Below are 13452 nucleotides of genomic sequence, written 5' to 3'. Positions count from 1 at the left end.
TAGTGTTTACTCCGTCACACGTTTTGGATAATTTACAACACTTCAATTATTTTCTTCATTATTTAAGTCGTTATATGCATCTGGCGAAAGTGTTATTGAAACGAACATTGTCTTCAATAACAATTGTTTACTGACAAGTTAATACTTGTAATGAATATTAGTTATGATGTATTTAATGGTAAGACCCTTCCTCGAGAGAACTTCAAATAAAATCAAGAAATTGACAATTTCATATTCCAAAAATTAACCTGTTGTCAATTTAGGTTTACAGGTGGAGGAGGTCCAAAAATGTGATTATTGTACTCTTAATATCAATAATTGTCAATTCAGTTTATTCCTAACAACTGAAAGACAATAATGTTATGTTTACTTTTACTAGATAAAATAAAGTTTAAAACAGTCATCAATTTATGACAGACCTTTTTCTTAGAGTTAAAATGATAAAAAAGTTAGTATGTAATAATTTGTCTCTGTGTGCCCCATATGTATTATTCAAGTAATAAATTGTAATTTATTTACGTTTTTTTTGTACAATTCAGAGTGCAAACCACACCTCTCACACCTCCCTTAATATAATACATTATTGAAATTTGTTACACTGGTTAGACGACAGATTAAGTAAATTTGATTTAATTAGTACACATTAACCAAAGTTAGACTAAGAAGAAATTTGAACAATACTACAATGTGATTGGACGAAAAATAATGTTGACCATTAAAATCATTTTTCTTTCAGAAATATATACAGATTTTATGAATATTGCAAAATCGTTTGAAGCATATTCACATGTTTATAATTCAAACATTCAGTTACCAAACTAATTATTGTAACCACTATTTAGTTTGTATATAAATAAGATCATAACGCATATAAAACTGTTTAATTAGATCTATTTTCTGTGAACTAACTAACAAGTTCTCACCTCCAAAAACACTAAAATGTAACCACGTAACAACAATTGCAAATTTTGCCAGCTAAATAAAACAATATATCTTTATCTATAAATCTTTTGTGCTATACTCAAGTATTATACGCAAACTTATGTTTAATACAAAATAATTATGATTGTAGCATTAAATAGTTGTATTCTGTTTTAAAAGATTTATTTGAAAGTCAATGAAATTAATTAAGTTAAGCTACAAATAATAGAGACAAGAATGTCACGAGTTCATATGCTTCCGATTACTATTGCTAGATCTATTTAAGAAATATCGACAAACGTAATAGAGATAGAAACTCACAAACTTTCCGAAAGAAACAACATGCAATTATATATAGATAACATTAATTCAAAAAGAGAAAGAATGCAGTGAAATTGCAAATATAATATCAAATTGATATTTTGTGTCTCACATTTAGGACTTAAATATTTCAGGAGTGCAATTATGGACATAACAACTTCGTTTTCTGGTAAGTCTTATTGAATTTTGTTTCATTTTAGTATCGTTCAGTGTACTGCACGTTGATACATTGTGAAGATAATACAATTTTTGTTAAATCGAATAAATTGTTTTCGATTGTAGAAACGAGAAATATGCAGTTGTACAGGAACATGTTAATTTTATGTAAATTTAATTAAGTAATAAAGTAATCATCTTTCAAACTAAAAGCCATCGCTGTTGTATAAAATTTCAGTTATTAATATTTAAAATTTACAATACTGTTGATAAAAACATTTTATATTAAACATATTTTTTCTCATTTGAAATTTAATTATTTTGATACAGAGTTGTGAATGTTGTAGCACATGCTAATGGATAAAATACGTCTTATATATAACAAATGAGCCATGCTTAAAGATTTGAATTTTGAAACTCACAAACATTTTATGTATTTTTAATTTTATCATTAATAAAATATGAGTACCGTCGCTAACTGAAGAATATTTATTCTCAAATAGTTATAACAGTATTCATTTAAAATCAAGTCAGGTTACAGCAACAGACGGAACCTGTTACATGTATATGCTATAGAATTGTCTATTTTGTTATCGTCCAAGTTACAATCCATATCATTTGTTGAGAGAAGGAAAAAACATTTAAAATAGCTATTTTTTAGGTTTAAAAGAATATACGTGATTCTTAGATAATAAAAATACAGTTTAACATAAAATAAATGTGTTAATTTTACGTAATTGTTACACTAGCTTTGAAGTAAACTTATGTGTTTGAGCATTACTACGACTGACATAGATTTTTCTAAAATGTTTTTGATAAAAAATAAGTCAGATTAAAGAAATCATTTAAACTGTTGTTTTTGACATGTGTATCATCAATTGTGTAAATATTGATCAAAATAAGCAATAGTCTAAACCTATTTTTTCCAACATGCAAAGTAGTTATCAACCTGCATCTAACAGGATAAAACGTAAATAGTTCCTTTTCACCTGATACATTTATATCAATAATGAGATTTATATCAATAATGATTCCCTTGACACCAATTGGTAGCGTTTGGTTAATTGCACACATTGTTTATGATTGGACAAACAACGATTGCGTTAATGGCTTAAGTTCTGTGATTGTCACATCAAATAATTTTCAGTAGTAGAATATATTTTGATAAAATCCGTATGGATGTTAAATAAACGTAACCCTGTGTGTGTCTGATTGATTAAATTGAGGTGTCGACGTGAACTATTGCTCTCGAAAACTGATATATTATTGAAATCATTGAACTTTCAATGATCGTTTGTGTAAACATAAAGTGTGTATGTTTATTGTTACAAAGTTAGTGTTCTTTAAAAAAAAGCTAATGTTATAAACTTTATGTTCTTTAAAGTGAACAAAAGTTTGTTTTTTTGTATAACATTTGCCAACTCAAGACAATAATTGTTTATTAAAGTATAGCAAGCAAATATTGAGCATAAGACAAAAAGGATTTTTGTGGTCTAATTATAAAAGATACTTCTTGTTTTAAGTCCAATATTTAGTTGTGTTCAAATAAAATGTCTATGCATTCTCTGAGGAGACTGTTAATAATTGTTCCGGACATCAAATCAAAGGAGTAACATTTCCGATCCTTTAAGATCGTTCACTACGACATTGTTGTTGCGTTGTTTGGTAGTTCTTTTCTATTGATCGATTGAAGTCAAGTAGTTCCAGTAGTCCTACTTGAAGACTGTTCAGTGACTCCTTAAATATGCTACTTATTCTTTATTTGTCTGCCGACGACTTGCAAAAGATATGCAAGCTTCATAATCGTATATACTCTTTCATACGTCTTTTTTATTTTGATCCATTATGAAAAATAAGTTTTTTTCAGGCTTCATTTGTAACATAGTGTTTCTGAATTTGAGCTTGTTTAATATAGTCATTCCGTAAGACGAGTTTTATTCTACACCACAAGCGTCTTGGCCTTTTATACTTACGACGCTTATATCAATCTGGAAAAATAACAACCAGTAAAATATTTATTACGATCGATGGCACAGAAAAAGTATTTTCTATCACACGTTTCATATGCCTTATGTGACAATGGCCTGCAAGATACCTTCGTACACTAAAGTTTGGAAGCGACTTATTATTCACATTTTTAAGTATGAGTGCGCCCAAAAAAAATAAAACAATAGAATGGAACTAATACTTCTCGTTTTACGGATGGTAGAGATAATGGCGAATGTTACAATAAAAAAGGGTTGTTTCCATTATAAAGGAATACTAATAGGTGCCCTATATTTTTGTATTATATCCAGTTTTACATCGTCACTTATAGAATATTACTGCGTTTTCCATACCATATGAAACATCGTCACTTCCTTGTTTCTTACTATTTTGACATATTGCACTACACAAACTGATATTACTTACTTAAGACGTAATAACACGTTTATACCGTGTAAATACACGTAAAATACACATATTATTAGACAGGATGACATCTTCGCGGTATTATTAACTGTTAGCTTCTCATAAAGATATAATTACGCCGCCATAAATTAGCATAATAAAATAATGGTACTGATAATCAAAAATCAGAGCCAGAGCAGAAATGCGAAGTTGTTCTTAACAAACGTTTTTTTGAAATGATATAAAAACAAAGTCGTGGATGTATTTCTTCCATATAAAATGTACCGTTTGATATAAAATTGTGTTTTTCTGTCAGACAACTTCAATATCAAGAAAAGGTCGAACATCTCCCAATGTTAATATATAAGAATATAGCATGCTTGGTGTTAAATCTCGATATTGTAAGAAATGTAATGAATCAAATACAATTATTATTGAATCCAAACCTTCAAAGGAAGTTTGTTGATAGTTGAATTAATACAAGTTAAAAAAAGAAAAAAAAAACATTATTTCTCCGACATTCCAAATATACAGGAACATTCTCTATGACTGACGATTCGTTGATTTGTTGATAGGAACCATAAGAAATCTGCAAATAATTATAACAATTAATGATGTTCACTCGGTTCAATTGAGTCTTTTGAAAGTGCAGGATATTATCGTCGTTTCTCACAGAACCATCATTGTACTTGGAAACTATTTTAACTTTGTTGAGTTCATGTTGTCAATATGGTAAAATCATTACGCTTGAATTCAACACAAAAGAGTACTTGTTCATTTCATTTAAATGAAATAAATGTGGTTTTCTTTCTTCAGGGCAAGAACATTTTTAACAGTACGAATGATAGATATAAACATATATTCATTCTATCCTTGTCTAGAATATGTTCAATGTTATCTAAAAATAAACTTAAGTTTTTTTTCCACAATTTCTTATATTTCCCTGAACATTTCACAACAACATCTTATTTAAAATAAAACAATCATAATTAATAAAACAGTTTAAATCAAAATATTGGCTGCATTTCACACTGAGTCTCATAAATTAATTTTGAATCGGTTTGAGTTATACCAATATTTTTAAATTATTTGTTCATACAGTTTGAGGTAAAAACGTGAACTTGTTTGATACAGCATACAACATAGAGACCTGTTTAGTGTAAAACATCTTGTTGCTTTCATCCATGATAAAACTGTTCCATCATCTTATTTGTTTTAATTTATAAAATACTCATTGATTTAACAATAACTTAAGAGATGTAAAATTATCATGAATGTCCCGTAAAGTTAGAAAAGGAAATAAAACAAGCCTTATAAAGTATGGTGCATCATAAAATACTTGTAAAAATCTAAAGAGATACATTGTATTAATCGATCAAAATAAAGAATTATCAGCTGTGACAAAAATATGCAGCAAAGAGTGTAAATAATCAGAATTAAATTGGTTATATACATATTTGTATACTCTGATATATTTCCTTAATTCTTGTTTCTTCCGAAGGGAATCGGCATTTTAAAAATCTTTGATAATGAAACCGGTAATTATGTTAAAAATTCCTATATAAAGTTCCTTAGTTCTTACTAGGGTATTTCCGTACATCATAGACAATGCTTTTAGCAAGAGACGGTTAACTTATTTAAGATAATGTCTAAAATATATCGTGTCACTGCAAAATATTCAAATGATGCGTCTTGTAGAGAATTTGCTGAGATGATCCTAATGTGTTTGCCTCCTTTAATGGAAATCCCTATCTTTGTTCAATATTAATGATACATGTACATGATGAGCAAAAATTTATTTTGAGCTAACAGTATATACGAGATTTACTTAAATGATGTTTATATCCAAAGTGATTTTACATGTATTTTCAAGAAACATGTTGCACGATATTATAATAATCATTACAATCATTTTCTATCTAACACATATTTTTTAGATTTTCTTAAAAATTTTGTTTTTCTTTCTAAATGTGTAAAATAAAAAGGTTGTATTACATGAAACTTGTTGCATGTGATAATCATTATAATTTTCTTTCAAACACATGTTTTTAGATTTCTTAGAGTTTCATGCTTTCTAAATGCTTTAAATTAAACAAGTTTAGCCATAGTGGTATACAAATCAGGAACTCATGGGACGAATAAAAGACATTTAGCATTTGAGTTACATTTGTATTCATAAAAGAGTGAAAACAAAACGTTTATGGTATAGCAAGTATTGAAAGTAAATACTCCGTTGCTATGTTAATTCTAATTTATGCACCATTATCATTGGCGTGCACTGTTTGCGTTAACGTTTTCTTTTCAGCGAAATTGAAATCTTGTTGCATACGGGTTTTTAACCATTAACTTATATCTAATGATTATCTAATCGTACGAAATTTGGTCACAACTGCAGGAAAAGGTGATACTGTTAATTGAATAGATGAAAAAAGTGCGTGATAAATACTCATTTATAAAGGAGAAGAAAATGGCAAATGAAGTTTTCTTAGAAAATAAAAATGAACACATACTATATTTAATGACAATATTATATATTAAACACGTATATGACAATTTATCTATATTAAGTTTTCAGACGAAATAGAGTTATACGATTTACGCGTAGTAAGTATGTGTTGATAATTTAAGTTTTGTCTTTTACATGTTTTTGAAGGACCTTTGTTTTATTTATATATTCATTTATTCTTTAAATGTCTGGGCATCTCTTTCTTTGAACTTTTTTTTTGAAAAATTTTATCCGTTAATGTATAAGAATGTGTCTTAGGGCAGTATTTGTCCCAGTATACCCTCAGCCTAGAAAACTCTTTTCAATGGATTTAATAAACCATAGGTCTGTTTAGTTTTTATATCCTCAATTGCAATAACAATAAACTTGAATACTGCAAATAAATCAGAGAAACATTTGCAGGTGTACACTTGCTGCATTGCACTAAATTCAAGTCATGACACTTTCTCAGACAATCTTCTTTTTTGTCCTTATTTAATGTTTATATCTGTTAAATCAGATCATTTGTATAGTTTTGTTTTGTTTAAAGACACCATATATCCATTGATGTGTTTGTGAATGTACAAATTTCTGAAAATTATAAAGGAAACTACACTTATTAATGTCACTGAATTCATCTTAAAACATTTATTTAATAAAAGGTAGTCTGATGACAATTATTTGATATTGGTTGGGTTATAAATAAAAGTTCTTCAATAGAAATGATGTTTGGACATAACTACGATGGTTGTTGGTCACCATTTAAATCCTTGTATAGCCTTCTAAACACCTTTAGTTTGTGTTATATATCTCCTTTCGACAAGGAAGCATGTGTGTTATGAATTATCACACTTCTTAAACAAAACTTGTTTAGAATCAGACAATCTAGTATAACTTTATTAATGAAATACAAGTACAAGTATACCTTCTATGGCTGTAAAGTGTTTGTATCACTTTCTTTGAAAAGAAAAACAACAATAACATATTTAAATTGCCTTAGACCTCCGTCATGGCATAAAAGAACTAAGGTAATGATCGGAATGACAGCTGAACTGTCTTTCAACCCAAACGTCTACCTATACTAATCACAAGTCTTAACAAATTCTAACTATACTAATTATAGTCACAAAACTTACCAATGTCCAATTTGGAAGCATGTTTTGGAAATAGAACACACCATAATAGACTAATTGAGATTATATGAAAACAATACTTATTTGTCCAGTATCACTGACTTTAACATGTGCTGCTTTTATTTGCAATTATAATTCTATAAATGGATTTAATAGGATACCAAAGCATAAAGTGTTAAACAATGCTAATTGTTTGACCAGGATTACACCTCGACTGTCATCTATAACACGTACATATGAGTTTCATTATATTGATTTTATCGTGATAATAATCACTTTTATCTAAAAAAAATAAATAATAATATAAATTTTATTTCGTTTCTCATTATGTTACATGATCATTTATTATATTCTAGTTTCTGACTCTAACAACATACACATTATTAAAATAAGGTTGGTTAATATAGAATTTATTTTAGTCTGATTGTTAATGAAGCTATTAGCTTATAGACACACTTTCGAATCCTTTCTTTGAACCAACAAGTACAGAGCAATGAGTGTAAACTTTTTTGCTCAAAGAAACAACGACTTGATCCGGACAGGCTATGAACATATGCGACTAGCAATAATAAGATGACTGGTCTGTAGCGTCAACCACTCGGCCATGCCGCCACCAAAGAGGGTAAACGTTCCTTCTGCAGATGTAAATGCACGAACATAAGGTGCTTTATAGCTATTCTTGCATTGAAGTATACGTCCAAATCTGTTCTCCGCGTTTCGTTTTGAATATTTCGTATAAAGAAACCATTGCTTGGTCGATGCTTTCCCTTGCAAGTGAGACGGCATTGGAAATATCTGGGGGAAAAGTTATCAGTTGCAAGCATTATAAATAAACAAAATTACATAAAATTGCAGATTGGTTTGATTGAATCTGTACATGAGATATAATGAAAAAGTACAACATCCCTCACACCCGCTAGCGCCGGCTTGAACGTTGGACTCAATGATCCCAAAGAACCAGAAAAATATAACAACACTGCAGTGAAGTACGGGGTCCAGTTTAACGGCTGTCAAACAGCACTTGACACCTGCTGTTGTGATGTATAAATATCTGAAAATAGTGATACCTCGGAAGCATAAAACAAATTCAAATACATGAAGATTGCAGATTCAGCTTGATTGAGTCTGTACATGAAGGATAATGAAAAATTGCAACATCCCCAACACCCGGGTAGCATCCTTGAGCGATACTCAAATTCTCAACACTTAAAAGTGCTTGACTCAATAATCCTGAAGGACAGGAAAAATATAACATCACTGAAGTGAAGCACTGTCAACCATAAAAAGTCATTTAGTTATCAAGTTACTTATTTTAATTACTAGTAACGTTCTGTGTTAATAATACAACAGATAATTATTTTATTGAATATACGAGCATATGTTTTAGGTAGATAGCAAGATAGATATTCAACTCCACTGGCAACAATGACTGAAATATAAGCATAACTACCAACACTTTCCAGATAAATAAATATAATTATATTTTTATTTATAAAACTAACTGGTGTTAGTCTCATGAGTATAATACGCAAACGAATATGAATGGAACATTCAATTACTTCTTCAATATACTATTTATTTTAAAGGCAATGAGTTTAATTTAATCACGCTACAAATGATAGAGACAAGAGTGTCACGAGGTCATATGCTTCAGATAACTATTGCTAGAACTATTTAGGAAATATCGGCAAACGTTACATTGTTAGAAACTCACAAACATACTGAACGGAACAACATGCAATTATATATTATAGATAACATTACTTCAAAAAGAGGAAGAATGGAAAAAGTTGCTAATGTGGAATCAAATTAATATTTTGTGTTTCACATTAAGGACTTGAATAAATCAAGAGTGCAATGGATATAACGACTTCATTTTCTGGTAAGTCTTAAGAATTTTGTTTCATTATAGTATTGTTAAGTTGGATACAGATTTATAATCACAGTGAAGGTAAATAAATGATTCTATTAAATTGTCTATAACTGTAGAAACGAGACATATGCAGTTTTACAGAAATATGTTGATCTTATTTTAATTTTAGCACATATCTTTGAAACTAAAAGCAATCGCTGTTGTGTAAAAATTTATTTAATCTTTATTTTTATTATTTACAATATTGTAGGTAAAAACATTAATACAGATAGAACGAATCTGAAAAAAATAAAATTTAATAAATTTGGATACAGTATAGTTAGTATTATACAACATGCAAATGTATAACAATTTGTATAATAATATAACAACTGATCCATGTCTTCAGATTTCAAATGCGAAGCTTATAAATAGTTTATGATTCTTTTTTACAATTATAACGAATTAAACAAAATGTGCCTCGTAAAGAACTGACACAAATCTGTTCTCAAATTATGATAAAATTTATCTAAATTTAGCCATACTAAACCAACACAAAAGTTGGTGCATGTTCATATTCTAGGTTTTTTTTTTCATGTCAAAGTTTCAATCAAAATAATTTTATGAAAGAAGACAAACATTTAAAACCGCTATTTATTTGCTTATAATTTAATAACTTTCATGAAACTTAATAGGTAAAAGAGATACAGTTTCACATACACATGTTATAGTTATGTTAACATAACGTTAACGATTAAGGTAAACTTTCTTTAGGCCTTTGAGCATTGCTACGACTGACAAAGCTATATTCTAATATATTTTTGATATAGTTCAAGACAGAGTGAAGAAAACAGCTAAAGTTTTGTTTCATCAGTTGTGTAAAAATTGATCCACAGTAAGCAATACTATACACCCATTTGTTCCAAGAAAATACGCAAAATTAATTAATATCAACTTGCATATAACAGGATAAAACGTAAAGTGTTCCCTATTCACATGATAGATTAATATCAATAACGATTCCCTTGACACCAATCGGTAGCGTTTGGTTAATTGCACACAAGTGGACAAACAACGATTGCGTTAATTGCTTAAGTTACGTGATTGTCACATCAAACAATTTCAATAGTAGAATATATTTAATTTGATATAATCCGTTTGGATGTTTAATAAACGTGTCTTGTAATAGATTTCCGTTTAAGAAAATTTTTCGTGCGTTACCCCTCCAAGTTCCAGCCCAGTACCATTTTTTCTGTCCTTCTGCCATCGAAATGGCCAAACTTTTTTTGTTTTGTGTGTGATTTGTTTGTGTGTGTTTTGTTGTTTAAAGTATGAATGCGCCCTAAACGAATAATACAATGTGATGGAACTTATACTTCTCGTTTTACGGATAATTCAGGGTAGAGTGTTCTTGGTATTATGCATAACTCTAAGCTACTTCCTGTTGTCAATGGTTGATATAATTACACCAACCATAAATTTGGCTTTTGAATAAATGGCACTGATAATCATTGTCAAAGACAGAGCAGAAATGCATTTATTTTATAAACGTCGTTAAAATGATATAAAAACAAAGTCGCGGATGTATTTCTTTCGTAGAAAATGTTACGTTTGATATAAAGATTCTTTTCTTCGTCAGACAACGTCAATACCAAGGCAAGGTTGAATGTCTCCTTAACAAAGCATGTATCGTGTTATTCTGAATAATTCAAGACATGTTTGGAATCTACAAAGTAATTGAATCATAGCCTTGAATGAAAGCTTGTCGATAGTTTAATTAACGCATCTGAAAAGAAAATTTCTCCCACGCGTCAGATACAAAGCATGAGACTCTATGACAGTCCATTCGTAGATTTGTCGATTATTTTTATCAATTTAATTAAATTGTAATTTCAGAAATGTAAATACATACATGAAGGAATACAGAATTACATCTAACTTAGCTTTATGCTAGTCCTAATAAATGATTAAAATTATTTCATTATCATATATGAAGAAGAACACAAGAAGGTTTGAATTTAAAGAACACTATTCTGGCTGGCACACACGAAAAAGCCTGAAAGAAATATCAGACTGTAATTGAAAAAGCAAATATTCAATAAACAATGTATACTTATTATCAAGGTATTTTATATAAACTTTTAGAAAAAATGGGTATTTGTTGTTTCTAATAATGTTTTCATAAACGCCAAGGAAAGCACAGCTTTGTTTGTATATTTGTTACTCTAATAATTAGCAACAAGGGCTAAATTGGGACTGGAACACACAGTCAAATCGTAATTAAATAAAAAAAACGTCGTTCGTGAAAGAAAACTAATTCTTTCCTAGATATCTCGATAATCTAAGTTAAGATTATTTTCCCCCGAATTTCTAGTCATGCATTGATGTTTTGTTATATAAACAATATTAATATTGTAATGTATAAGCCCTTTGAAATTAGATAGTTGCATGATTTTCTATGATTTTTTTGTCCAGTTTCAGTTTTCTAGATGTTATAATCAAGATCCCTTTAATAGGTGAATGTCTAGTTTAGATGTAAACAGTTATATTTTTGTTTTGAGATCACTTGCTGTGTTTACCTACGTGATATATGACTGAATGTCAACTACATGTTTTCATTCGTATAAATAGGAAACATCCTGTATTTCAAATTTTTAAGGGAATAAATACAGCATAATGATATCATAAACTCGACTCAACCCTTATAAGACAAACACTTAAGCTTTAGGAAAATACCACAACAGTACAAAAGAATGTCATTGCTTTAACAAATAAGACCTTTTACAAGAAAGAAAGGTGAATCATCGGTCATGTAGGTTATTTTCTAGGTGTTTCTAGTTAATTCCAATTACTTATATTCAGTTTGTCAGTTTCGATAAAGTGTTATGTATTTAGTTATCTGTTTCTGATGCATAATGTTTGTAATGTAAGAATTATAAAATGTCTGTAATAGTTTGCATACGACAACAACCGTAAATTAACTTTCTCACATTTTTTTTATCTTGTTACCATATTAAACATAAATGTAAAATACGTATTTTTAATAATTTGATCGCTTGGGTAATCAAAATTGTAAACATATGTTAGTATGTATTTTACTAGATATATACTTTAGTTAATAGATATACAATTATCTAGGGTAAGCCAAATTTAGAATGTTCCTACAAAATGAAATAATTTAAATGTTCTTAGAAATCATCAACACTGTATATGCTTGTTAATTGTGTACATAACTTAAGTATGTTATAATAATACTTTTTATAAGTAATACAATGTCAATGTAATAAGATGATTGTGTAATTTGTTTTGTTTTTTCAATACGTTTAAGTATGTTTCTATTTGTGGAACTATCTATCATGTTACATTATTCATTGATATTAACATTTTCACTTATATCTGATATAATATGGATTTACTTCACTATATATAAGTTGGTACTCCATGCACTAGTTCTCTCTAATAGTTGAATTCAATTTTTGTATTTTCGTGATAATTAGAAACCATATGATTGGTTTCAACATAAAGCCAAATCAATATCATATGTTGATATAAATCGATTAAATTCGTTTTTATATGTTTTAATTCAAAATGATAAGAATATACGAAAAAATACAAAACTAAACAGAAAACATAAGAAAACTGCAAATAATAATAACAGTTAATGATGCAGGCTAGGTTCAATTGAGTCTTTCGAAAGTACAGGATACCATCGTCGACCCTCACAAAAACCTCATTGTACTTAAAAGCTACCGAAATTTGTTACGATTATATTGTCAATATGGTAAAATCATTACGTTTGATTTCAAGACAAAAGAGTACTTGTTCATTTAGTTTAAATGAAGTTAATGTTGTTTCCTTTTTTCAGTGCAAAAGCATTTTTTTACAGTAAGAATTGTTGATATTAACGCAATTCATTGTATCCGTGTCTAGACTTTGTTCAACGATATCTAAAAATACAAAGTTTCAATTGTTTATTCGCTTCAACATCTTTTATTTCCTTGAAAATTTAACAACGTCATCTTATTTTAAAAAAAAATTTAATTAAGAAAACAGTTTTAATAAAAAAATGGGCTCCAATTCATACTCGTTATTTAATTTGGATTCGGTTTTAGTAATACCAATTAGGTGGAAGTTGTATTTCGACAAACCTATTTTTAACATGATTTGTTCATAGAGTTTGAATGTAAAATACA

At 28.8% G+C, this 13452-nt stretch overlaps 1 protein-coding gene across 1 annotated transcript in view; it reads left to right on the top strand.

The window, feature by feature from the left end:
• Positions 1-1318: 1318 nt before the first annotated feature.
• Positions 1319-13452, top strand: part of LOC132760345 (orexin receptor type 2-like) — a 115284-nt gene continuing 103150 nt past the window's right edge. Inside the window, exon 1 of the mRNA XM_060752320.1 lies at positions 1319-1411. Within this exon, the coding sequence (XP_060608303.1) occupies positions 1387-1411 (25 nt within the window). The 5' untranslated portion in view covers positions 1319-1386. The remainder of the gene's footprint in view (positions 1412-13452) is intronic.

Source organism: Ruditapes philippinarum, unplaced genomic scaffold, assembly GCF_026571515.1.
Source record: "Ruditapes philippinarum isolate M1 unplaced genomic scaffold, ASM2657151v2 ctg1090_1_1_1_1, whole genome shotgun sequence".
Taxonomy (NCBI): domain Eukaryota; kingdom Metazoa; phylum Mollusca; class Bivalvia; order Venerida; family Veneridae; genus Ruditapes; species Ruditapes philippinarum.
The sequence above is the reverse complement of the archived record's forward strand: the minus strand, read 5'-3'. Positions and strand labels throughout refer to the sequence as shown.